Source organism: Rhynchophorus ferrugineus, unplaced genomic scaffold (assembly GCF_030347505.1).
Source record: "Rhynchophorus ferrugineus isolate W39M unplaced genomic scaffold, kcgeb_rfMv2 rfM7, whole genome shotgun sequence".
Lineage (NCBI taxonomy): Eukaryota > Metazoa > Arthropoda > Insecta > Coleoptera > Curculionidae > Rhynchophorus > Rhynchophorus ferrugineus.
Window position 1 is genome coordinate 16,200,646 of NW_027472586.1, and position 26,446 is coordinate 16,227,091.

The 26,446-nt window shown below is 31.0% G+C and overlaps 1 protein-coding gene across 1 annotated transcript; it reads right to left on the reverse strand.

Annotated features, from left to right (window-relative positions):
• Positions 1-5,723: 5,723 nt before the first annotated feature.
• Positions 5,724-25,305, reverse strand: LOC143200047 (esterase E4). The gene is made up of 11 exons (XM_076410303.1): positions 25,149-25,305; positions 17,238-17,372; positions 17,018-17,170; positions 15,309-15,468; positions 14,278-14,475; positions 14,045-14,229; positions 13,815-13,986; positions 11,769-11,935; positions 11,556-11,712; positions 7,463-7,583; positions 5,724-5,957 (listed from the first exon to the last, which is right to left on the reverse strand). Exons 1-11 carry the CDS (start codon positions 25,254-25,256, stop codon positions 5,768-5,770), a joined length of 1,746 nt encoding a protein of 581 aa, XP_076266418.1. The 5' UTR covers positions 25,257-25,305; the 3' UTR covers positions 5,724-5,767.
• Positions 25,306-26,446: the final 1,141 nt, after the last annotated feature.

Consider the following 26,446-nt stretch of genomic DNA (forward strand, 5'->3'; position numbering starts at 1 on the left):
TCTAACATGAAGGTAGAATAACAATTAGCACACTCTAGTATGTAATTAGTTTAAAGTAATATATTTGTGTAATTAGGCATAATTAAAACTAAATATTATATGTATCATATACATATACGTATACATATATATATATATATATATATATATATATATATATATATATATATATATATATATATATATATATATATTAATATAATTAATTAATATAATATTTTATTATATTATAATATTATAATCAATATAAAAAATAATCCACGTTTTTAAAATTGTACTTGATATAGATTAGAATGAATGAATTATGTTGTGGATATAAAATTAGAAAATATAGACCTTATCGAATATGATCTGGAAATATTATCCAGTAATTTTTATCGCTCAAGTGTTAAATATTTTAGCAATAAATTTTTAATATTAAGAACGCATTATTTTAGAAAAATTCGTACAATATATATTAATCAAAATATTTTCTATCATTTTCTACAACTCTTTCCCATCTTTCTGGCAATATGGTGATGAGCGAGAGAACTACGTAGATTTGCCAGCGATCCCTTCATCGATAAATTTAACTTATTCCACATTTCCTAACCATCATGTATTATAATTCGATCAAATGCTCAGCAATATATTATGGTCATGAATATTTCATTTCGGTGTTGGTGTAGAGGGCTTTTCTGAACTGATTCATCGCAAAATTCATTGTAGTAGATAACATTTTCATCGCCATTTACAGTATGTGAGACGCCAATGAAACCACGATATTGAAATTGTTACCAGTCCATTCGTCTGATGATTATTTGGATAACCTTTTGTATCTTCCTATATAAACAGTTGATTAATTCAATAGAATTAATTGCTAAGCTGTCTAAAAATTATTTGTGAACTTGAATTGGGTTTTCGTCCAACAAGTCTTGCAACTCATTTTTATCGAACTTTTGACCATCAGGTTGTTCTTCACCGTAGACATCAGAATCACCACTATCAAATCGTTAAAATTAAGATTAATTATTGCAAATCAAGCTTCAAATCAAATAATCTGAGCATTTTAAACTCAGTACTGAAAGAGAAAGTTGGGGAAGTTACCGCCAGTTACTTCTAGCTTGGTTTTCTAAGAAAATACTTTCTTGATGGTGCCTGATGGTGTCAAGAATTGTAAGTAACTTAGAAGGATTTAGTGCAGCCCTTGTATATTTCAATGAGAGTCTCTCCTGTGTCGACTTTCTGCAGAATGTTCTCAATGAAGTTAAGCCACTTCTAGAGGAAGTTTGTGGCAATAACTTTCTTTAGTATTTCAACCAGAAACTACAAATGTTCTCTAACCTGTGAAATCACAGCACTACATACATTAAAGCAAAGAAATTTTGACAACAATGAAGAATATTTATTTTAATTAAGTTTATGTTTACATTATTAAAACAGCTGAATTTTAATAAAAATTACACATTTTCTCAGACCCAGTGTTCTATCAATATTATAGATATATAAAGTGTATACTATACACAATAAATAGACATTATGAGTCCTATTTGTGCACATACTTTGCAAATATTTTATTATACAGTTAATAGATATTGAATTTCTTTCAAATTATAATACATAAAAGATACATTTTATTTTAAATAGTAATGGACAGGCTTTTAATTATTGAACGTAAAAAAAACAGGAAACATTTTAGCACATATTTAAACATAGCTATTTATAATATTTAATTACACAATTAACCAGTGTAACATTAAAGTTCACTTTAATGAAAAACAGTTAATTTTCTAGGATGTAGAAAGATTTGATTTTTGAATTAAATATACCGCTATTTATACGACAAAGTTTTATTCCTAAAAAACTATTTGACAGTTGGCAGTTTAATTTTAGCTAATCTATAGTAGGGAACAATGCGCAATGAAGTATAGTACAGTTTTTGTGTCAGTGTTTCGTCGCGTATGGTCAGATATTGAGCTGGAGGTATCTTTTAAAATGAGCTTGGTTAAGAGGTGACTCTTTCGGAGCCTCTCCAGCGCAAAGTTGATGATATTGTTATGAACAATTTATTTTAGTGATCAGAATTCTCCCTTAAAATTATGCGACTTAACAGTATCTTTATCCAAATCGTGCAAAATTTAGACAAAAGGGTACATTAGGTGCTTGTATGTAAATGCGAAATATGGTTTTTAGATTTCTCTATATAAAACAAACGATTTCCGATTAATATTATTGAGTTATTCAACAGAGTATACAGATGCCAATCATGGGACGCCCAAAATATTATTTTCGACAATTGTTACTTTTGTTGCTTGTTTTGAAGATATCTGCAACCAAGTACCACCAAAACATTTTTAAAAGTTTATGGTGATTCTGACTCGGTATATTCCAGTGGCCGGTTTTGGTTTTAATGGTTTAAAGTGGCGATATTGAACTTTATGTCAAAGAACATTCTGAAGACGAAAAATGTATGAAGGCAGTGGATTGCAAGACTTATTGGACTATGTCCACCTTATACTGTTAAAGAACTTTCAGAGGGTTTAGCATTTTTTTTAATTAATTTATTAGGACCTCAACAATCTGCCCACGGGCGATGAGTTTTATTATATGATGTCGATTATATAACAAGTCAATTGAGAAGTCCGCGGCCTGACACATAGATGTCGCTAGTAGAATTAAATCTGTATTTTTTAGTTAGCCATAACTTTCAAAAGATGCGTGTATACATTTAACAGCTGTTGGATCATTAGTTTGTTATATGTTTATTGTTTGTTTATATGTTATATGCATTTTGGGCGAAGTAACTTTTTTTATTGTGAAAAAAATGGATAAAAAGGACTTTCGTGTGTTGAAAAAATATTGATTTTTGAAGGAAAAAAATACAGTTGAAGCAAAAACTTGGTCTGATGCCGAGTTTCCGGACACTGCCCCAGGAAAATCAACCCTCAAAGATTGGTATGCTAAGTTTAGATGTGGTGAAATGAGCACCGAAGACGGTGAACGCAGTGGATGTCCAAAAGAGGTTGTTACCGGCGAAAACATTTAAAAAAGCCACAATATGATTTTGAATGACCGTAAATTGAGATTGAATGAAATAGCAGACATTCCAAAAATACCAACTGAACGTGTACATTATATCATTCACGAATATTTGGGTATGAGAATTTTCTGTGCAAAATGGGTGCCGCGCGAGCTGATTTTTGGCCAAAAATAACGACGAGTTGATGATTCCGAGCAGTGTTTGAAGATGATTAAGCGTAATAACCTGGATTATTTGTATCGATATGTGACAAAAGATAAAACATGGCTCCATCATTTTACTTCGAAGTCCAATCGACAGTCATCCGAGTGGACTGCACACGATCAACCCGGTCCAAAGCGTGGAAAAACGCAACAGACGGCCAGTGAGGTTATGGCGTCTGTATTTTGGGATGCGCATGGAATAATTTTCATTGACTAGCTTGAAAAGGGAAGGACCATCAATAGCGACTACTACGTAGCGTTAATTGACGTTTGAAGGACGAAATCGCGGAAAAACGGCTGCATTTGAAGAAAAATAAAGTGCTGCTTCACCAAGACAACGCACCGTGTCACAAGTCAGTGAAAACGATGGCAAAAGTCCATCAATTGGGCTTCGAATTGATTCCTCATCCACCGTATTCTCCAGATCTGGCCCCCAGCGACTATTTTCTGTTTTCAGATCTCAAAACAATACTCGCTGAGAAGAAATTTGCATCGAATGAAGAGGTGATCGCCAAAATAGAGGCCTATTTGAAGCAATGGACAAATCGTATTACAAAAATCATATCGAAAAGTTGGAGGGTCGCCATAATTAGTGTATCACCTTTGAATGGAAGGGAATTATGTTAAATAAAAAAAACTAATTTTGCCTACAAAATGTGTTTTACTATAGTACGCCGGCCACTTTTCAATTCACCTGTTAGCTATACTGATTTGTAGAAGATCGCTTCAGTAAGTGATCTGCTATCTGAATCTATCTGATCTGAATCTAAATATTATTCCATATACTATTTTATCTTATTCTAAGGTATATTCTAACTTATTCTATAGACTGTTCTAAAACTTATTTTAGAGATTATCTCACCCTATGTGTCTACAAATCAGTTCGTATGGTATGAGTTTAGCAGTTTATGAATCAACTATTTCCAAGCTTTTAAATGCTACAAGAAAGGTCCAAAAGATGGAAAATACAATTTGGAACCTTTCCAACATCATGGTTCTTTCGTTGCAACATTACTTTCCTGGTACAAGCAAGAATTCTCTCTAACCTATAGTAACTGGCGATAAAAAGATAATTTACTACGACAATCCCAAGTGCAAAAGATTCTTAGTTAGTCCAAGAAAACCATCTACAGCGACATCGTAGCAGTATATTTATGGCCATTAAATGGAAAATGAATGGTAATGGTAATAATAATTTGGAAATGTGCTCTAATGGTTAACAAATCCGGTTTTTTGCTATTGATTTCTACCTCGAACCTTATCTATCAGTAACATATTTTTTCTTTGAATGGTAAGTAAAACAGGTATTTTTAAATTATGCCTTTTGAAGAAAAATGAGTTAAGAAAGGAAACTTTATGCCAACAACAGCTTAACAGTTCACCTTATCAATAGTCTTCATTTCTTCAGTTGTACAATGGGTTCATTAACTCAGTGTTAAAAACAATAAACCGATTCCTATAAAATTATTGTATTCAATTATTTAATTCGTATTATGAAAATGTTAGAACATCCTATACTAATACTTTTATACCGAGGCAAACCAAACGAACGTGCTAGACCAGCTAAGTTCATTCAAAATATATGTATGTATTTTATAGCTCTGAATGAACATCATTCCGTTATAATGTGCCGATTGTCACGGGAGACATTTTGCATGCATAGGCAACCGGTAATATCAAATATAATTTGTCAAATTGCTTGACACTAACTGCGGGCGGCGTTATATAACGGGGTAGTTATTTTTATTTTATGATCACGAATCGACTCTTGTATGATGTCTTGTACGTGTCACGAATAGTTTCAACAAGTTAATTTTGATATGTCACATTTACTATTCTATTATAGTCACGTGCTGATTATCTGGTTCACATTTCCTAGCGCTGTTCCTTTTGGGCGCCGTATTTCATTATCCGAGAATATATAATTGATACGAGTTTAAATGAAATACGCGTCAGTTATAATTAGGTTATTATCATTATTATCGGGCTACTGATTTAGAATATTTGATATCGGCATATAAAACGATCGTATTTTCTGTACGTAGTAAATGTATAACATGCTAAGTAGTTAGTGAAGATACCCGTGATATCTTTACTAACTACGTTATTATGTTATACATTTATTTCGTACGGAAAATACGATCGTTTTGTATCCCGATATCAAATATTCTATATATATATATATATATATATATATATATATATATATATATATATATATATATATATATATATATACCCCTCAGACAGCTTGTTTTATCTGAATAAAACCCTATAAAGCTTTCTATTATGTTGGCGATACATTTTTCAAATGCTAAATTCATGGAACTAGAATACCAAGTCGTTGCATACTTATCTAAATCATTTTAACATTCTTGATCATCTTTGCTATACTAGAATAGTATTTCATTACCTTTGATACTGTTTTGAATGTTTATTATTTTAGAGTATGTAATTAAATTAAATTTAACAAGAAAGTTGGTTAAGGTAAATAATGCAAAAACAATTTAAAAAAATGTAATTAGTAATGTCTAGGCGAATATATTTAATACACTTTGTACGGTTTGTCTCCGTAGGTTTGGTAGAGATATTCCCATATTCGATACCTTTTTTCATTGAAGTTTTCCGACACAACTTTTAAACGCCTATTGATTTCCACATAAGGGAACTGTTGCTTGGTTACTCTTGGCCAGGATATATTGTCGAGCAGTGGGTCTTTTACTGGCGTTGGGTTTCTAAAACGATTTCTACTATTATTTATTTATTTAACAGTTCTTTTAACAATAATTATATTAGATGATTGTTAAAATTCATTTATAAATGCAAGAGTTCATGTTTGTTTAGGTTATAGCCTGAAGAGAACGAGTCAGAATGATTGTAGCATGGATTTTGAGAAGCCAGACACTATGAAGTTTTTCTCGGGCATAAATTACACAACTGATTCATTAAATATTCATCTTATTCGAAAAGGGATCAATACGTTTAAAGAAACTTTAGAGAAGAAGATGTAGAAAATATGGAGAGAGTTAATCAGCGAGAAAATGCTACAGATAATGACAACCAAGTGAATGTGTGAATATTCAGCACAGTAACAATACATAACATAACATAACTGCTGTCCCCTGGTGCTATCTATTAATATATAACTACGACATTTTGAATAAGCTGCGTCATTAGTTTTGTATTTGATAGTCATTGACACCAAACATCTCGATTTTTGTCGAAAAAAGAATTGTTTTCTTGATGAAATGTTTAATGGCGTGCTTTAACGCTTAATAAATACTACGGGGACTTTGCACTATCATCACCATTCATGACCTCTTCAAGTCCTAGGCGATCTTCAGCCGCAGTCACAACAAGTTTATGCGTCTTTTCGAAACGTGGATACATCACCAGAACTCAACCAATATGGATTATTTTAAAAGGGGTTTATCGATCACCGAAATCACGGGTTTATCGATCACCGAGATCACGGGTTACTAGATATTTGATATTGATTTGAAACAAAAAGGACCATCTTTAGTGAAGGAAAATCTGTGATTCAATTAAGATATGGACGCGTGTAGTCACTATAGCCACCAACCAGTTATTGGGCTACGAACTGCTATCTTTTTCCAAACCCAAAGAGATTGCTGGGTGTTAAAATATTTGGGTCAAGCAAAGAGGCCATGACTAAAACAGACGCCTATTTTGATTTCCTTGAGGGATTCTATTATTCGGATGGGAAAAAAATTCGGAGTTAAAAGGAAATTATATTGTGAAATTAAACGTCTTTTTTAAATATCTTTCATTCGAAAAGTCACTGACTAACTGCAGTCGTATAATTAAATATATAAAATGCAATGATTCGTGTAAGAACTAAAGCATTAGAGAAAGGACTTCTCAAACCATGCTTTTTAACGTTCACCAACATCTTGAATATTATACCATACTAGCCAAGGGACTGACGAGCATCATAAAATATGAATGCATGGACAAATGTAAAGCGTGAAGTCTGTTCTTTCAATTGTCACTGGTCACTGGCAACTGATTGGCATAAACTACTGTACTGACAATAAGTTTTTATATAAACAAACACATGATATAATAACAATATCTTTCCAGTATTAATCAAGTGAGAACACTTGTTTAACATCAAGCTCTTTAATCCAAAAGCCACAGATGAACTGACGAATTTTATGAAAATCTTACATATAATATTATAATTCCTGCAATTAATAGATCAGTAAATTGTAATTACCCATTTTTAACAAAATTAGTAAAGATTTTCGATAATTTCTTGGACATGTAGGTGTCATCCTGGTTTCTCTTGTATTCTGGCCTTTCAAACAGGTAGTAGGTATCTTCTGTATGTCCCACTCCTACAACAATATTAAATTATATAATACAAATAAAAAACTGACTTATATTGGGTGTAGAAATAAGTTTTTGACGTTAATTAAAGTAATTGTTTCATTTAGAACATATCGGATTCGGATATTAATTATTTTATAATAGAGTCGCATTTTTCTTTATTTTTCTTTTCTCATTTATAGCCGATTATAGCACATGAGAATGCTAACTTAAACATAATGTAGGGAGTGACTCCAATAGCTTAAAGACTGCGAGCTGTATGTGGAATGCAAAAACCTACTAGAACACAGCAACTGCATGAAGATACAGACTGACTAGAAAAAAAAATCATCACGGTTGATAACTATAAAAAAAAACATTGAACATATAGGTTTTAGTTATGCATTGAATAGATAATACATATTTAAATAGAAATTCCTGCCTCACTATTCAGCAAATATTGATTCAAATATCATTTCTTCCAATTGAAGAATTATGGTATAATCGCGCAACATTTCACATACTACTAGAATAAGCCTAATAAAGTGTAATATTTTTCATAATTTACAATAACTTTATATAATTTATAAAGGAAACCTCAAATAATATTAATGTAACATTCTATTAATATTGTAAGTAATTACAAAATCTGGATACAAGATATATTGGAATGTTTTATATCAAATACCTGGCTTATACCAGAGATTGTGGTATTCGTTTTATCACAAAAATAATTGTCTTTCACTATAGGTGACATGTCATATTTAGTTTAATAATGATCGTTATTATTATCATTATCGTTTGACTATAATAATCGCAAAATATAGAAATAAAGTAGAGGTCCAATTAGAGGGTTGGCGGTATAAAAGTAAAAACAACTGATTGATTTCTGTTCGTTTGAACTGAAATATTGTAGGACGTGTTAGGTTATATTTGTTTCGTTTTCGTCTGTTTTTTTGTATAATTTCTTAATGATATTTGTTTTTACGGTGTTTTTTTTATAGCTTTTAAGGTAAATAAAAATTTTTTAATTGAAAAATCAGATTAATCGTAATTCATCTCAACCTGTAAGTCACAGGTTTAAAAAATGAATTACCTTACAAAGAATTCTTCTCTAGCAAAGACATGGTTTTTGAAAGTAAACAATGATACACCTGAAGGAATCTTTTATGAGCTCTTACATCAAAGCTCCAGCTAGCAAAGTTTGTTCTTTGAATTTTAGAGTAGATGATTACAGACGCAAATGTGGAAGAGCATTGCTTAAGCATGATACAATCCCTAATAGAATTAAGGAAAAAGTTGAACATTGGGACGTACAAATGCCGCTGAAATTGTTCAGCGTTTTTTCAAAGAAACTAAATTGAGATGTCTGAAAACTGAAATTTATAATATGTGTCTTACTAAACAAACGTATCCTTGTTCTTAGCTTTTGATGTAGACATGAATCAGACTGGCTATTACCAAAATGACTAAGAAATAAGTATATATATGTTATAATACAAGCAGGATTTGCTAGATATCTTTTTATTATTCTACTATTCTTCTTATGTTAGATAAGATTACATACAATATTACACTAGGATTAGATAAAATTTATGTATTTTATAGATTTATATATAGGAGATCGCGTTCTACATCTCTTTTCTTTATGGTAATAACTTTGTGATCTTGGGACAATAAAATTTCGCTCTTAATCAAAAAATATTGGACAGTTGTACTTTACAAACGTATTTGATGAAGTTCGCCTTGACGACAAGAGGTTACTACAGCAGAATTCTGCTTAATTAATTAATTAGGATGAGTGAAAGCAACGTGTGAGCATACAGTAATCAAAAATTTTAACAAAACATTCCTATCATTAGAAAGTAAAACAAATTTTCCTATCATTTCAGTTCTTAGTGCCCACGCTTTATTATTTCTGAGGTGGTATTTTTCGTTAATTTTATGTTCATATTATTCCTTGATTGGTTTATAATAATTTTTACTTCTTTATAGAGTAAATTAGTTTCAGACAATACCAGTATAAAGTATGAATTATAGTTAAAATGTTATAAATTATTAACACTAATTTTTAGTAGATTGTTAAGCAATAAAAGTTTATTTATGTTAAATAATATGAAAACACTGAGCAATATGACGTAGTATCGGTAAGTGCGATAGGCGAAAAGGACTGCCGAGTAGGGTACTGTTAGAAATGAAAATTGTGTTTAAATGAATGTAACTGCCAATGCCCGGAAAATAATATCAAAGGTATAGTGTGTAAACGCATTCGCGCTGTCTGTTTTTTTTATAAGAAAAGCAGCCTTCCCACAGCTGTAACAGCAAAAATGTGAGTGATACATTACTGCATGTAGCACATGATGTTACAAAAATTGTGGCCATCTTAAATGAATGGGTGCAGAGTATTTGAATAACTCTTTTATATGTAATTTACGTAGAATGGCTAAATTTAAATTATAAACTTGATATCCTCAGGCTCCGATCACCACATATGTATAATCTCCTTTTTTCTGTTTTTTTTTGATCCTAAGAGAATTATAAATGTACATGTATAAGAAAAAACCAAACTAAATCATCATGGCTGATAACTATAAATCGAAAATGATACAATACATACTGAAATAGAAATTCCACTACTATTCAAAAAATATTGCTTCAAATACCATTTCTTCCAATTAAAGAATCATGGTATAATCGAGCAACACTTTACATTTTTAATCATGCACGATAACGGGAGAATGCAGCTAGTAAAGTGTAATACTTTGAATAATTTATAAAAGAAACCTCAAAATAATATACAAATTCTTTCAATTTTACAGAAATAGTAATTCCAAAATCTTGATACAAAATATGTATTATAAAGCCTGGCAAATACCTGGCATATACCAGAGATTATAGTGTTTGTGTTCTCACAAATATAATAGTCTTTCACTGCAGGTGTCATGCCTTATTTAGTTTAAAAACGATTATAATAATCGCAAAATATATAATATAGAGTGGGATGTTAAATGTTCGTATTGTGCTCGTATGGATTTTCTCATTGTGCATCTAGGTAATTAGAGGATTGAAGGTATAAAAGTAAAAACAACTAATTGATTTCTTTTTGTTCGAACTGAAATGCTGTAGAAGGTATTAGGTTATATTTGTTTAATTTTAGTCTATTTTTCTGTAGAATTTCTTAAAGACGTTTGTTTTTACGATGTATTTTTTACAGCTTTTAAGGTGAATATAATTTGTTTAATTGGAAAATCGGATGAATGTCGTACAGGCTTAAAAATATGAACTATTTTTCAAAGAATTCTTCTTTCTGTAGTACAGAAATGGTTTTTAAGAGTAAATAATCACACATCTCAAGGAATCTTGTATGAGCTCTTACATCAAAGCTCCAGACGGCAATGTTTGTTCTTTGCATTATACAATTCCAAATTGTATCATGCTTTTATCATGAAGTTGTTCAGCGCACATTAGAATTTTCAAAAAGGATCAAAACTAAGTATAAATATAATGTTTTATCAAAGAAAGTGAGAAGTTTGAAAACTGAATATTATAACATATGTTTCTTTATAAACAAACGCATCTTTTCCTCTAGCTTTCAATGCCGACAGGAACCAGACTGTTTAACACCAAAAGGACAAATAACTAAATGTATATATGGTAATATTGCAAGCAGGAATTGTTACATATTTTTTTATTATTGAACTATTGTTATTATGTAATTTTGTATAAAGTATATTAAATATAACATACAATAATTCTCACATATGAAAAAGTTGTTGTATATAGCTGTTTATATGTTTATATACAGTTGTTTATAGCTTTATATATAGGAGATTGCGTTAAATTAATGGGTATAGCATATTTAAATAACTCTTTTATATACACTTTCCGCAGAATGGCTAAATTTAAAAAATCTACTTAATATCCTCAGGCTCTGATCTCTACAATATATATAATCTCCTTTTTTTCTGTTTTCTTTGATCCTAAGAGAATTATAAATTTACCTGTATAAGCTCTGGTGGTTAGGCCGTTGAACCGTGTATTAGTGGTCAAACCCAATTCTCCTTCGTACATAAATTTATAAAAATATACGGGACTATATCTGGATACGAGTTCTGCCATTTTGCGGGCCGGCCTCCAGTATACGTCGTCTGATAAGAACTAAATTGGACATTATTAATACTTAACTGAACATGTTATTAATTTTAATTTATTACTGTCATCAGTTCGAGGTCCGATAAAGAGGCAAAATTGGCATTATCGAAAAAGAGTTGCTTGATCTTCTTGCCTACGATTGATCGGTTTTGGCTGTTCTTCGTTAGGCGGACGAACAGACCGGGACTCAGATCGAAGACTGAAAGAATCGGACGTACAAGATCCGCAACTAAAATCGGATATAAAATATTAATTAAACTCTGTATTATCAATTATAATTAATATAGGGAAATTTGTCCTAAAATTGATTTTATGACTCTTCTGTTGATTATACTCCAAGCTAAGGATCGGGCGTGGAGAAAAATATCGATATTATAAAGAGAAAATAAAATAACTAACCTTTAAAATTAAGAACCGGGTTAAGTTTTTTTTTAACATGCATAAAAAAATCTTTAATTAGCCCTAGACATCGTTTTACTTGGAGGAACTAATCAGGATATTTAACACTGAAGTGGTCTAGTAACTTGTAGATCTAACACACAATTATAGGTATATTAGCTCTAGCACACATTCTTATTCTGTCATTTTTATTCTTAGCACTTATGGTGGTGCGTTGAAAACAATTTGCATAAATACATTATTACATAAAGAAGAATATATTTGATAATTTTGACTATTTTATTTACTGATATTTGCTGTATTATAGAATTTTCAATTGAAACAATTATTAGACTAAAGGTTAGCTATAACGCAACACATTATATTTACTATGTAAATATATCATATTTAATTTATTATACTAAACGAACAAACAAAATAATGTATTAGTTCATGCTCTATAAGCCAAATGGTTATTGAATGGAAAAATACTATAGTTTTATTGATTATAATCACTTAACGTATTGGCCCAAATATATCTATATTGAATAAAATCGGATCGATAACATTTTTTATTCTGCAACACTCGCTATTTTAATATTATACGGATATCAACAAATTTATCTCCACATTTCGACTAATATTATTTAAAGCCAATTTACCTCCTGATGGATTTTCTAATCTTCGAAGTTCCAAATTTAGTATTCAAGACGTGATTGTCAAAAAACATATGCATTCACCTGCCTGGTACGGATTTTTCTCTGGGTGCAACATTGAACTTTACATGTTCAAAAGCAAGAATCGCATTTGAAATAATTCGAACTTACAGATTGCAGACTGTAACAGTGGTAAAGTTCCAGACCTATACAGAATGATTTAAAGGAGCGTTTGATGGATCGGGTTTTGGTCTAGAATATAATAATTTCTTCATACTACACTCATTATCTTAGAGAAGTGAAAGTTGGTGGTCCTTGACCGATTGGGCCTCTTGATTCAGCCATAGATGCCACTCCCATATCCAGTATAGTACGTAAGTATTTTCTCTAAACGAATGCCGTAGGAGGTGATCCATCAGCCGTCAATAATTTGGTTTTTTCTTTATTTACTCTTAAGGCGTACTGCTCTACAATGCGAATTATATTCTAAAGAATGCTGGAGGCTATCAGCGAATAAAGCACTATTCTCCGTTAATAGAATTATCGTAAGATGCCTGAAGAACTTTAATAGTAATAATAATAATTTTTAGGTGAACATGTTCAGCTTTCAAAGCTGCCCATATTGCGGACCAATATATAAAGACGAAAGTGGAAGGAAAATGAATGTCACAATTCTAATTTGTTAATTCTAATAGCCAATACATTCCTCTCTATCTTGTATGTTCTTGCATAAACTGGCGTAGTGTTAAAATCTTACACAATCGTGATTTATTTTCCAAATTTCCTACCATCATTTACCATTATCAACTATTAATTATCATCATTAACCGATTAGATATCCTGGCCAATCCATGCAAGAATGAAAATTTTAACAAAAATATGTTTATGTAAAGCTATGGAATAATATTTTATACAAAACTCTATATTATGTACTTCATAAAAATAACTCGCGATAAAAATAGTATAACTCAGTAAAAATTATATTTAGAAAACCGTATTCTCCATCTCAATCTTGGATACATTTTAGAGCACCCCTTCCGAATTATAATAACAATTTTATTTGTAATACGATACCTTTTTGAAACAATATCATTTCCATTGAAGTAACACCTGTTAATATTGGTACTCTGTTAAAGTTACCTCTCTTCAGTTGATTAAAAGGGAATTCCGTGAGTACTGCTCCTTCATGGTAAGGCTCAATAGTAGGTGTGTACGGTAGACCATTCGTTAAAGTTTCGGCGAAGTTCTAAAATACATTTTTAATTAATCTGGCAACATTTATTTTCGCTCTTGTTCAAGATTACAACTAGCATCACTAGGATTTGAGCATGCATCAGATCTTCTGATTTAACACGTCGTAACTCGTTCACTAAATGTTTAGTGTCATTGGTTTCTATTCCCAGTGCTACGCCGATATCAAATGCTATTTTTTTGGAGTTAGTTTGATATCCCCAGAAACACAAGCTACCCCCGCTCATGATTATAGCTCCTGAAATGTTCGAATGAGGAAAGTGGTATGGAATGTGGTAATACTTACTTTGGAACAACCCTTTCGCTTTTGGCGATAATAGTATTGAATTCACGCTGACTGCCCCGGCGCTTTGTCCGGCGATGGTAACTTGATTAGGATCACCACCGAAGAATTTAATATTTTGGTTGGCCCATTTAAGAACAGCGATTTGATCTTTTAGACCCCAGTTGCCAGGACAATTTAAATCTTCAGTACTTAGATAGCCTAAAATCAATATAATTTAATGATGTTAATTTACAATTTTTGTCAGTAAATCAGATGAAGGAAGTGGAAGAGCATTAGACATACTGTAATAAAGGGATCAGTTCTTATTATCAAAGGTACATTAATGAAAAAGAAATCTAGTTGTTTGTAAACCGAAGTTGATTTAATGTGCTTTTGTGTATGTGAGTATTTCATAAGAAAATAATAATGATGTATTAAATAAAGAGGACAGAGAAAATAATATGAACACTTGACATGGGCACAATATATATTTATTAATATGGTGTCGAGTTACCATTTTCGTTTAAATTTAAAGTTGTATAATTTTTCGTAAAATATATTCGCAGAATGTCTAGAATAGTTTCTAATGGAATGTTGTTCCATTCTTATAACAAAACATCCGCCAATTACTTGAGGCTTGAGGTTGAGGTCTGGCGATCGCGCGAGCAAGGGAAGATATTTGATGATATTCTGGTACTTTTTAAAACAAGGCTGAACCTTTGTGGCTGTGTTTATAAGCGTATTATCATTTTGGAATAGGGCAGTGTTTAGCAGCAATATGCTAGTAATAGTAGGAACTTCATCATTGAAATTGCCAGGATATTTATTCGCAATAACGTTAAATATAATGACACTGATGTTAAATAAATAACAAGCGAATACCACTATACTGTCTACGACACTATATGTAAACCGTAAACCGACAGACGTAAGCGTCGCTTTATGTAAATGGAGGCACTGTTGGTAACATATCAGAAGATATATGATATCGCATGGTGTTCAGATTATTTTGTCTATTCCTTGTAATTGATAGCATAGATTTTGAGACTCACCAAAAACCGCTGTTCTAAAATGAGGAAGAATTACGATTATGTCGTTATCAATAAGATAATCTGGACTATAATATTTTCGAATTGGTCCACCTCCAAGGAAAGCACCTCCATAATAGTATATGAGTACTGGTAGACTATCGGTATCATTATCCTTAGGGCTCTATAAGTACACAAGTCTTTTATTGTCCTTAATATATACACCGGAGTATTCACTAAATTGGTGAAAATAAGAGGGACATGAAAATAATAATTAGTCATAATTGATACAATTATTATAATATTAATATATTGTTTTGTAAAATACGAATTTTATGAGAATATACTGATCCAAAATAATTTTTATTTTCTATAATTCTAGTCTTTTTACTCATTTTAGAATATCAACATAGGCAATCAACGATAAAAATACATCACTACATAGTATAAAACAAAGTCGCCTTTTCTGTCCCTATATCCCTTGTGCGCTTAAATCTTTAAAACTACGCAACGGATTTTGATGCGGTTTTTTTCAATAGATAGAGTGATTCAAGAGGAAGGTTTATATGTATAATACATGCATAATATACTAAGGCAACATTGCTAATTTTAGAGGTTTCTAACGTGATGTCGTAAATTAACCTATTTTTTTAGGCTTATTTAGCAATTAGCAAAAACGCTGCCTAACCCTACGAGTTAGATCAAATTAATGTACTACAGTATTGTACACCATAAAAAGGTCTACAAAAAAGTCCGCAATGGTATATGTTTATCTTTTAGGGATAACCCACATTAACCATTTTTATTGTTAACTTTTTACGTGAGAAAATGGCTTATTTACGAAGCTATTTTAAGCAATACGGCATTAATCCTTATCGAATTAAGTACCTTAAATACAGTGTGCAATTAATATAGATCAATATGGTTCCTTACAGCATGTAAATTAAAGTAATTATAGTAAGTATAGGGGAAGAGGAATTGTTTTAATCCAAATTAAATGCGTGCAGGCCAAGGACAGTAATGAATGAACCAAAAATACTGGATCGATTTTAATCATGTTTTCATTGAGTGACATAGGCATATATATTTTATGCCCGTGCAAAGTCGGAGCGGGCCGCTATGTTTTTATATACAACGTTCATATTTTTACTGTAGTGTATTTAATTTAGTATCAGCATTGCACCCGTGCGAAGCTGGAGCGGGTCGCTAGTTTTGAAATATTTTAATAACATATTTTTGAAAACGGATATTTATTCTCATTTTGCAAGTGCAGTGTTGAGTTCACGTCATTTTCTAGCTTTCGGTCTTGATTTAATTATGGTGGTAGACCCTAGTCTGATTATAGTGGGGAAATGATACCTAAGATTATTTCAATTATTTTGAGGGTTACACTTGAATCCGTCTTTTTCATTATTAGAAAACTTGATACCATTGTGTACGTAGCTTTCTGTGTCTCTGCCGCTAAAAAGTGCATCAAATTAAAGTGAATTTAATCTTAGAATTTTGGTTAAAATCTTATTGAAGTAAAAATGTCGTCATATTTTTAGCTTTTTTGTTGACACATGATATATCGCTAATACATTGAACTTCTTTAGCATTTATATATTGAATGAAACTTACTTAAAATATATCAACGGACAATAAAAGTTTCCTTGTGAATTAGTTGGTAACATTTAAAGCCATGTAATTAACTCTTAGTGAATTTCTTATTTTAATAAGTCAGTACATAGTACCTTTGGTGTAAAAATATTTAAATACAAACAGTCTTCTTGTCCTTGCGACTTCAGATCCATATTTACCATGGCGCTTATATTTACACCGGAACAAAAAGGACCTTCGACAGTCCCATCTAAAACTCCAAACCACTTTCTGACTGGTTGAGGTTCCTGAAATACTAAAATACGTCAGTACCGCTCTAGCACCTCACAATTTCAAAATTGTTGTTTGCTTTACTTGAAATCTGAGGTCATTAATTGGTGGCTGAGCATACGGGACTCCAAGATAACTGAAAAAGGTTTTTCCAAATAAACTCGTTTCTTTTTGACCCTGTATAACGCCATTTGGTAAAGTCACTTGAAGTTGTTTGTTCTGAAAGTAATTGTGAATAAGATCAAAAAGTTCTCTAAGATTTAATATCAATTAAGATACAAAGATAGGAAGTAAAACAAAGGTAAATATTTTATAAATTAGTAATATAATTGGAATAACTAATATAATTAGTGCTGTTTGCATTGCTTCCTTTAATGAATAAAATATCTTAAAATGGTTCTAAAGACCGAGTACAATGTTATATTGAAAATAATTCAGATTCTTTATTTCATATACTTAATATAAGGGATAAATAATATTATTATTTAATAGCAAGCAATATATAGCATAGAAAAAATAGAAATTTCACGGAATAGGCGACCTTGGCGAAATGTTTTGTTTAGTTCAATCAACGGTAGCGCTGCGATCGCAAATTGTGATTGGCTAGTTTAAATTCCTAGTGCCGCCACTAACATGGAACGTGATTGGTCGATCAAACTGTTGAAGTCAGCATTTTCTATGGGTGTCCATTTTTTAGTTTGTTGTTTCAAGGTTTTCGTTTTTCTGTTTTTGTTTAGACCAAGAAATCGTCGTTGTATGTTGTGCATATTTTCTGTTTTACATTAATTATTATGGAGTAATAATATAAAAATTGATGACAATGCGTCAGTGTAGTAAAAGATGTAGTGTACCGGGGTAAAAATCTACTGAATAATGTAAAATCTAAATAAATAATTTCTCGTTCCTTTCCAAAAATGGGTTGATCAAGTAAATACTAGTAAGTTACCTAGATAAACCACAATGCAAATATATCAACGTCATGCTCTCTGTCACGAACATTTTAGTGAAAACTTTAGAATTACCCTTCCTTCACGAACAGGTATTAGGCTAAATGCATATCCAACATTATTTTTGAGGTACATATAAAATTATCTATCTACTACATGTCTGTTTATATATTGTTTGTTTACAGAAAATCAAAACCTACTTATGAGGATGTTAGTAGTAATAAAATTCAATTAATCCACCAAGTTGTTCGTAAGCTGTCGTGTGATGCCTCTACATAAAGAAGTCTTACAAGAAGGTAATAATTAAGATAACTGGATAATTAGTAGTAATAAATACTACTTTTAATTGTAAAATATCCCTAAAATATTTGTAATACTTTAACTTTTTAGAACAATCAGTGTTCAATAATTTTATAGTAGAGCTATTGTATATTTAAATTTGATTGCCTTGTTAAGAAAATATTTGTTAAGGTGCTATCAATTGAAAATTTAATTGCTAATTTTAGGGCATTTATTACCTTAAAGAAATCTATTTTGTCTAAATTTACAAATAACTACATTTGTTTAACAAATCTTAACCAAGATTGCTTAAAGAATTTTGTTGGATCTATTAGAGGCCATGGAGGTAGAAACAGCATCCTTCACCTAGTGTGTTCGAGAAATCTTTAAAAGGGCACATCATCACTTCAATTTTTTCACATCATTCTCCCGGAGAAAATTGTGAAGAAGATGAACATGTTAGATAACATATTATTTTTTAATGGGAGATCTAGTACCACTTGAAGTTGTTAAATCACCAGTTGAGTCTATATTTTCAGTTCCAGAGAACTTTGCTCTGAGAAAAACAAGAGTCTAATATTATATTTCAGTCTTATTTCAGGTTATTTAAAAAAACTTCCGAAAAAGAGACAATATGCAATATTTGTCTACATTCTATATTAAGTAGTTCCACAGATAAAATACTCTAAAATCTAAATATCTTTAAAAAACACATTTTTAGTGTTTCAATTGTCCAATCCATAATGATTTTCAAGATCAAATTTTAAAAGTTATTATGAGGTGTGATTGTATATTTGGTTTAATGAAGTTAATGCAATATCAACAGGGAAGGATTTAAAGTTTACCTTCAATATATCAAGATAAGTTATAACTCTAATAGATCCCATAAAATTGATGGCACTAAACAAATATGGGAAGCGTTATAGAAGAATTATAGATTTTTATAGATAATTTTGCCTAGAATAGAGTTCATAATTGTTTTTTATTTGTTTTTGTTTATATATATTTATATTATTTACACTTGTGTATATTTTTATAGGATTTTATTTTAATAAATTAATTTTAAAAATTAAATTAGATTTTCATTTAAATACTATTGGCCAATAAATATGACGTCACAAAGTCATCTGGCGAAAAAGGCAGACCAATCAAAGCAAAGTATTTTCCTTACAGATTTCTACATAACTATTTTAAACCAACCAATCGAATTCATGTTGTCAGCGCCGCCAATGATTGAACTAAGCAAAACTTTGCCCCACTACTTACCATTGGAGCTACACACCCCTGATATATAGTCAAAATAGCATTGACACATGTGGGCAATATGTGTCTGTCAAAAATTGTAAATTCGTTGTACAGTCGGACAATATTTTCCTTATAATTTTATTTTATTTAAAAAAAGATAGAATGCTGTTTGACATGTTCGAACATGTAACTGAATCAGCCCGCAAAAGTTGCCCATTTTCAAAATTGTTCAAAATATTATAATTACGGGTTATAAACCGCCAAACGTAGATTTGATAAATTTCAAGTCCGTTATGTTTCAAGTTTTGTGGCTTTCGTTAATCCCGTTTGAAATGTCAAAATAGTTACACAGTTAAAAAGTGATTGAAGCAGTACTTTCAATCGAAACACATTTAATACGATTATTTCAGAGAAAATTGTTGGTCTGGAAAGTATCCATAAGAAGCTGAAAGATGTGCAGCTATTTGAGGGATGTAGAACATCCCTTCACACACTGTTCCGTAATGTGGGGTTTAAGTGGTGTAAAGACAACCCACGAAGGGGTTTAATGGAATATTCAGAGATTGCTTTTAAAAGAATACAATTTCTAAAACTTGCGTCAAAATCATGGAAGAATTATTATATGATTTTGTGTAAATAGATAAAACATGGATTTTTTCAGAATGGTACATTGGGTCTCTCATGGCAAGATGATAATGAATGCAGTGTAAAAACAATGAAAGTTGATGAAAAGAGGTAAACTTTGGAATAACTATCGATTAGGTTTTGTTAGTCGTAACATTTAGTAATAATTCATTGCAAACATATAGTTCTTTATGCTGAAAACAGGAATAGTTTTATTCCTGGTGCAGAACTAGTGTTTTTCTCTAAGTCCAATGGTGACTACCTTGGAGAAATGAACCATAACTTGTTTTTAAATTTGTGTGAAAATCAGCTTTTAAAGTAATAAAAGAACCATCAGTAATTGTTATGGACAATGCACCATATCATAGTAGACTGATGGAGAAAATTCCAACAAGATCATCAACTAAGGCTGCAATTAAGGAATGGCTTAAAGTACATAAAATAAGTTTCAAGGAAATCATGTTAAAGAATGAACTAGTTCAAATTGTTAATCGGTAAATATAAATTAAATATTTAATTGAATTTTATGTTATTAACTCTTTTAGAAATAAGCCTGAGAAAGGTATGTGGTAGATCAGATTGCTGAACTTTATAGCCACAGTGTATTACGTCTTCCTCCTTATCATTGCATATTTAACCCAATTGAGTTGGTATGGGGCATAGCAAAGAATTATTATAATAGGCATTCAGGTCGAGAAGGATATTCAAACCAGAACTGTCTAAATTTATGGAAAGAATCATTGTCGACCATAACACCTTCGGTTTGGTTAAGCTCGATAAAACACATTGAAGAAGAAATTAACAAATAATGGAATCGTGAGCAAGTTATTGATATATTGGAAATAAGCCGTTTAGTTATTCACTTGAGTAGTGATTCCGAAAGTGACAGTGATTGAATAAAACTTGATGAATGTTGGTTTATGATTCAATACTGCCAATTACCAAGACAGGGTGACGAAAGAGGAAACAACTAAAAGTCGGTATATAATTAATATATTTTCACTGTAGGAAATTGTGTTATAGACTGTGAAAGCTATATGAAAATGTGTGTTATTGTTCAGATATACATGAACGTTTGGTTAAAATGTATGGGAGAAATAATACTAACTATTTTGCATTTATGGCAAATGTATTAAGGAGAATGCAGTAATTAAAACTAATTTTATCAAGAAAGATGTATAGAACAAAAAGTAGTAGCAGAACAAACTAAATAGAAATACTGACTTTACAAGGAAATATTTGATTGAAGGAAACTAAGAGTAAAAGGTAAATATGCTCTCGAATGAAAGTAAAATACATTCCTCAGATATACAATTGTTAAATAGTTGGATGAGGTCTTCAGAGGGATAACACTACATAGAACACGCGGAAAAAGAGTTTAAAGTAAACAAAACAAATCTAACCTATAAACTATTATATCTGTGTTCTTAATTGTAGTTTTCAGTTAATGGATAATATATGTATTAGATGTACTATAATAATAAAATAAATTAAATTTGATAACATTTTTGTTTTATTATTTTATTTAGATTAGAATTTTGTTACACGTCAAAGAAAAAACGTAATAAAACTCAGAGTAGATGCGGCAACATTGCATCCAATATATAGGTCACGTATGTCATTGCTAATTTGAATTGACTATATATGTTATATGGCAGTATTTAAAGATTTTCAAAGGCATATTACTTCAGATGTGTTATTCAATAATGTAATATAAAACTAGAGAGCACGATAAATCTGACGGAAAAAGATATACTGGATTATATGATTTTAATGTTATTCTAAAATTATTTTAAATTATTTTAACGCTGTATTGATAGACTAGTGGTGCCATAGAGACGGTTCAAATTCTGCTAGAACATAGGAGCTCTTAATGTGTTCTTGTAATTCTAATTATAGGTCAGAGTGTTAAATTTGACAAGAAACAACCATCCCTATAACGTCATTGAAGTGGATAAGACTGGATGTCTTTTCTGATAGTGTCTAAATTGGTTATATACCAGTCGGTATGCATTGAGTGTAAATAAATGGATATAAGATGAATTTTTAGCTAATAAAGTTGAGATAAAATAAAAATGAAGCAAATAAAAATACGTTGGTGGTGAAGATCATATTATTTAAACTATTGACTTCCGGGTTGGAGTCACTGGCCAATCTTCGTCGCTGTATGTTGCGTGCAGCTAATAACTAGCGTGATTTTAAAAAGCAATGAGATAATGGAGGTCCCCTTTTGCCTATAATTTATTTTAGAGAGATAATTATTGATGATATTAAATAATATAGGTTGCTGCAATTTTATTGAAAATGTTTTTTAGTGTATTGCTGCTGCGCTAAATATTGGTGTGGGTACTTTGCATAACATCGTTTACAAAATGAAGAACAATACGTTAGATTCAACCATGAAAGCCCGTCTACATACGAAGCGGGTGACGAATATTAACCATCTTAATATTGGCTCTACTCGAGATCAGATATACGAAGTGGATAAGAACAGTGAGCACACAAATTATTTTATCAATATAAACAGTTAGTCTGAAAAGTACAAAAGCATAAATAGTTAGGACCATGCAGCTTTTTGACGGATGTAAGACATCGTTTCATACACTCTTACTGTGCAAAGGATTTAAATGGTGTAAAGATAACCCTCGAAGAGTTTTAATGGAACTTCCAGACATTGCCTTAAAAATAATTCAGTTTTTAAAGGCGTTCAATAAAATCAAGCAAGATAAATTATTTGAATATGCATTAGTTCAGAATATTTGGATACGGTAATCTCTAAGATACCGATCGTCTAAGAGTGTGGAACATTCTGTGGGAAACCAGCCATATTTGGGACCGAACAACACTTGAGATAGATAGAAAGAGAGATATCGAAAGCCAGGCGGAATACGTTAAAATTTCAACCCCTTGAAAGGCCTCCGTTGGTGAAATTAAGCAGGTATATATCGAGAAGCGAGTATTTTTTTCCGAGGCAAAAAAAAATCATCATTGGCTATGTTTTTCCCTCCCTAGATATAATATACATAATATATTATGTATAATATACAAACTATCTTCCCACAAAACATTCGAGTCAACACACAGTCGTCAAAATAATTACACAAGTCGTTTAAGTTTGCCAAATTTCTCTTATAATTGGCAGGAAATAGACAATCCTGGTGAAACGCCACGTTTTTTGGAAAATTTATATTTGAATACTAGAATTTCAATCATAAAAAATTTAGATGAAGACTGATAAATACCAAGACACCCAGTAAATCAACTTAAAGAAAGATCTGTGGTGTATTTAGTGGAACTATTGAGTTATTAAGAATTGATTCAAACAATTATTAAGAAACTGAGCGAAGGCCGTTTACTGGATAAGAAAATAGGTGAGTTATAACTATTATATATAAGTTATATATATAATAGTTAACCTGTAATGAGATTGTCCAGATTACCGAACTTGGGTTGGGAAGTTACGTCGTATGCAGGAAATTCATTTTTCATACTGATTTTTATTTTTTTTTATATTAATATATAAATATTACTGATCATTGCCGACTAACTTACAACTTGTTCTTACAATTACTTAAAACTGGGTATTTGTTAATACACATTGTCTTTTAATTAGTCCTAATAAAATAAAATAATGTAAAAGTTAGTAGGGCTTTGTAGAGTTTTTACTATTTAGATACTTTACTATACCACTACACAAGGTTATACGGTTTGGTTCTTTTGAGTTTGCGTCCTAATTCAGTGTTATCTAGGAGTTGCAGTACTTCGGTGTTAACATGTGACTCTTTCCTCAAGTTTTCTTACAAATCTCTTCTTCTATAATACTTGGAATTGCTCCTATAATATATAGATACAACCACACTCATTCTCAGGACTTCATTCTGAAATAATTGTATTCTATTGATTATATAATTGATATTATATTATATAATTCCCATAAATAGACTATATAGATCCATATAGGTTTCAGTAGTTGCTTGTACACCAGCAACTTATGCACGGATAATTTACATTTTTTTTTAAAAATTACAAATAAATATATTTGTATTTTAATTCCAGCTTTTTTTAATGTCTTTTTGATATACTCCTTACAACGTTCCTCTTTCTTTCCCAGTTTTGTATCAAGATTTATCCAAAGGTACTTAGAGTGGTTACTTTATGGAGTAATAGTTAGTATTTAGTGGTATATGAACAGCTTGGTTGTAGGTAAATTCAATATACACGGATTTATTCGCGTTGACTTTTATTCTCCATGTATGTATCCAACTATTTATATTATAACTTGCATGTAAAACTTCTTGGTTATATGTAATAGGTAAAAAACAGGACACCAAATACTGCTGTGCGGTACACCTTCTTTTGTTTCTTTCAATGTTGAGTTAGCTTCTTGTTGTTTAACTCTTAACATCCTGGCTGAGATGAGGAGGCAAAATATTGTGGATTTTATACATGAGATTCTTCCTCTAGACTTATCTCGTTTTTAAAACTAAACTGATGTGCAGGTATTAGATTCTTTCTCTATCTCTATCTATGGTTAGATTTGTCCTTTTAACAGGAATTTTTCAAATATTTTGGATATTACTAGCATCGTATTAATCTGGTGGATTTCCTGGTATCGAATTCATAATAACTTTAGCCATTTGACAAACATCGGTGATATGTAAAACACTGAATGATCTTTATAAATTGGTCGATAATTTCATACCCTCGAAATTTAATTTATATATAGTATTATTTCATATGAAATATATTTTCTGAAATATTTCACGTGTCTGCATTATTTGCAACATCTTTGACATGTATTTTTATTGTATTTTTGTCTAATAACCGTAAACTTACGAATCTATTATACTATTACCCCATTAATTATATTAAAAATACATCATGCGTAAATTATACATACCAATTGGTTATGTGGTACGAAACCTAAGCTGTTTACACCATGCAGAATGAAAAACAACGATAAACTAACAAGGCAACCATTTATTTTTCTAAAGTTGGTCAACACCATTATCACATTTGGCGTCTGATATTTTACTGATGTACGAAGCAAACGATGTTCCAAATGACAATTATAGAAATTATCGCTACTTTACTTTAAATGCTTAATTGCTGGCTATTTTATGAAGCTGTTTCTTTTGTATTTAATTTGTTTTGGTATTGATACTTTAAGTGGATATATATATATATATATATATATATATATATATATATATATATATATATATATATATATATATATATATATATATATATATATATATTTGTATAGTTGTTTTCGATGTGTTTCTGAAGTACTGATTCAATTGTTATGACATTTGGTTCGGTTATTCTACAGAGACTCCTGCAAGATTCTTATGTTAAATAATCTATCTAAAAAATATTTTATACGGTGTTGTACTTTTTGTGATATATATGGAGAATAAGATTGTGTTAGGCTGAAAAAAATAGCATTGAGTAGATACTTAAAATTAAATACCAAAATAATATCGATTTTGAATTAACAGTGAAAGCTTTGATACCATACCATAAATTACGATAAATTACCAGGGTACCATAAATTTGGCTTTTCGTACTTTTCAAAACCATAACTATAATAAATCATAATTTAATTTAATTACGATAGAAAGTTGAGTTTTGCTATCAAAACAGGTTAACATTTTAGGGTAAAATGATGTGGCTCGGTGAATGGAGGTAAATCGAAATGAAACAGTGGTGTTTACATTATGTGACCGTTATTTATTCGCAATATAAAAACAATATAAAAAATACAAATAATGAAACGGATGGCAGCGGAGTTACCTGAAGACGAGGCTTGGGCAGTCGATGGTGGCACGTCTTAACCGAACGAGGGTTGAGCACTGAATGACCGAAATACCCTTCAATAATATCCCAGATAAACGTCTCGGGGTTGCCGCCAGCTATTCGTTGTCGGGTTCCAGTTGGCATCCCGCCCGTGTTCAACATCTGGGATTATATTTCTGGGTATTTTGTAGACCGTTATTCCACGATGTAAAATTCGACATGCTCAAGGTCGCTACAATACTCCCCTGCCAGAATTTTACATAAAATTATTTCAAACAAAACGTGCTGTGTAAAATGGGCTTGACAAAATATGATAGTTCGAAACGGTTGTGGTTGGTACGGTTGCGATCTGGTACGGCTGTTGATATCTTCCGGTCCTACAGATACCGTTGCATC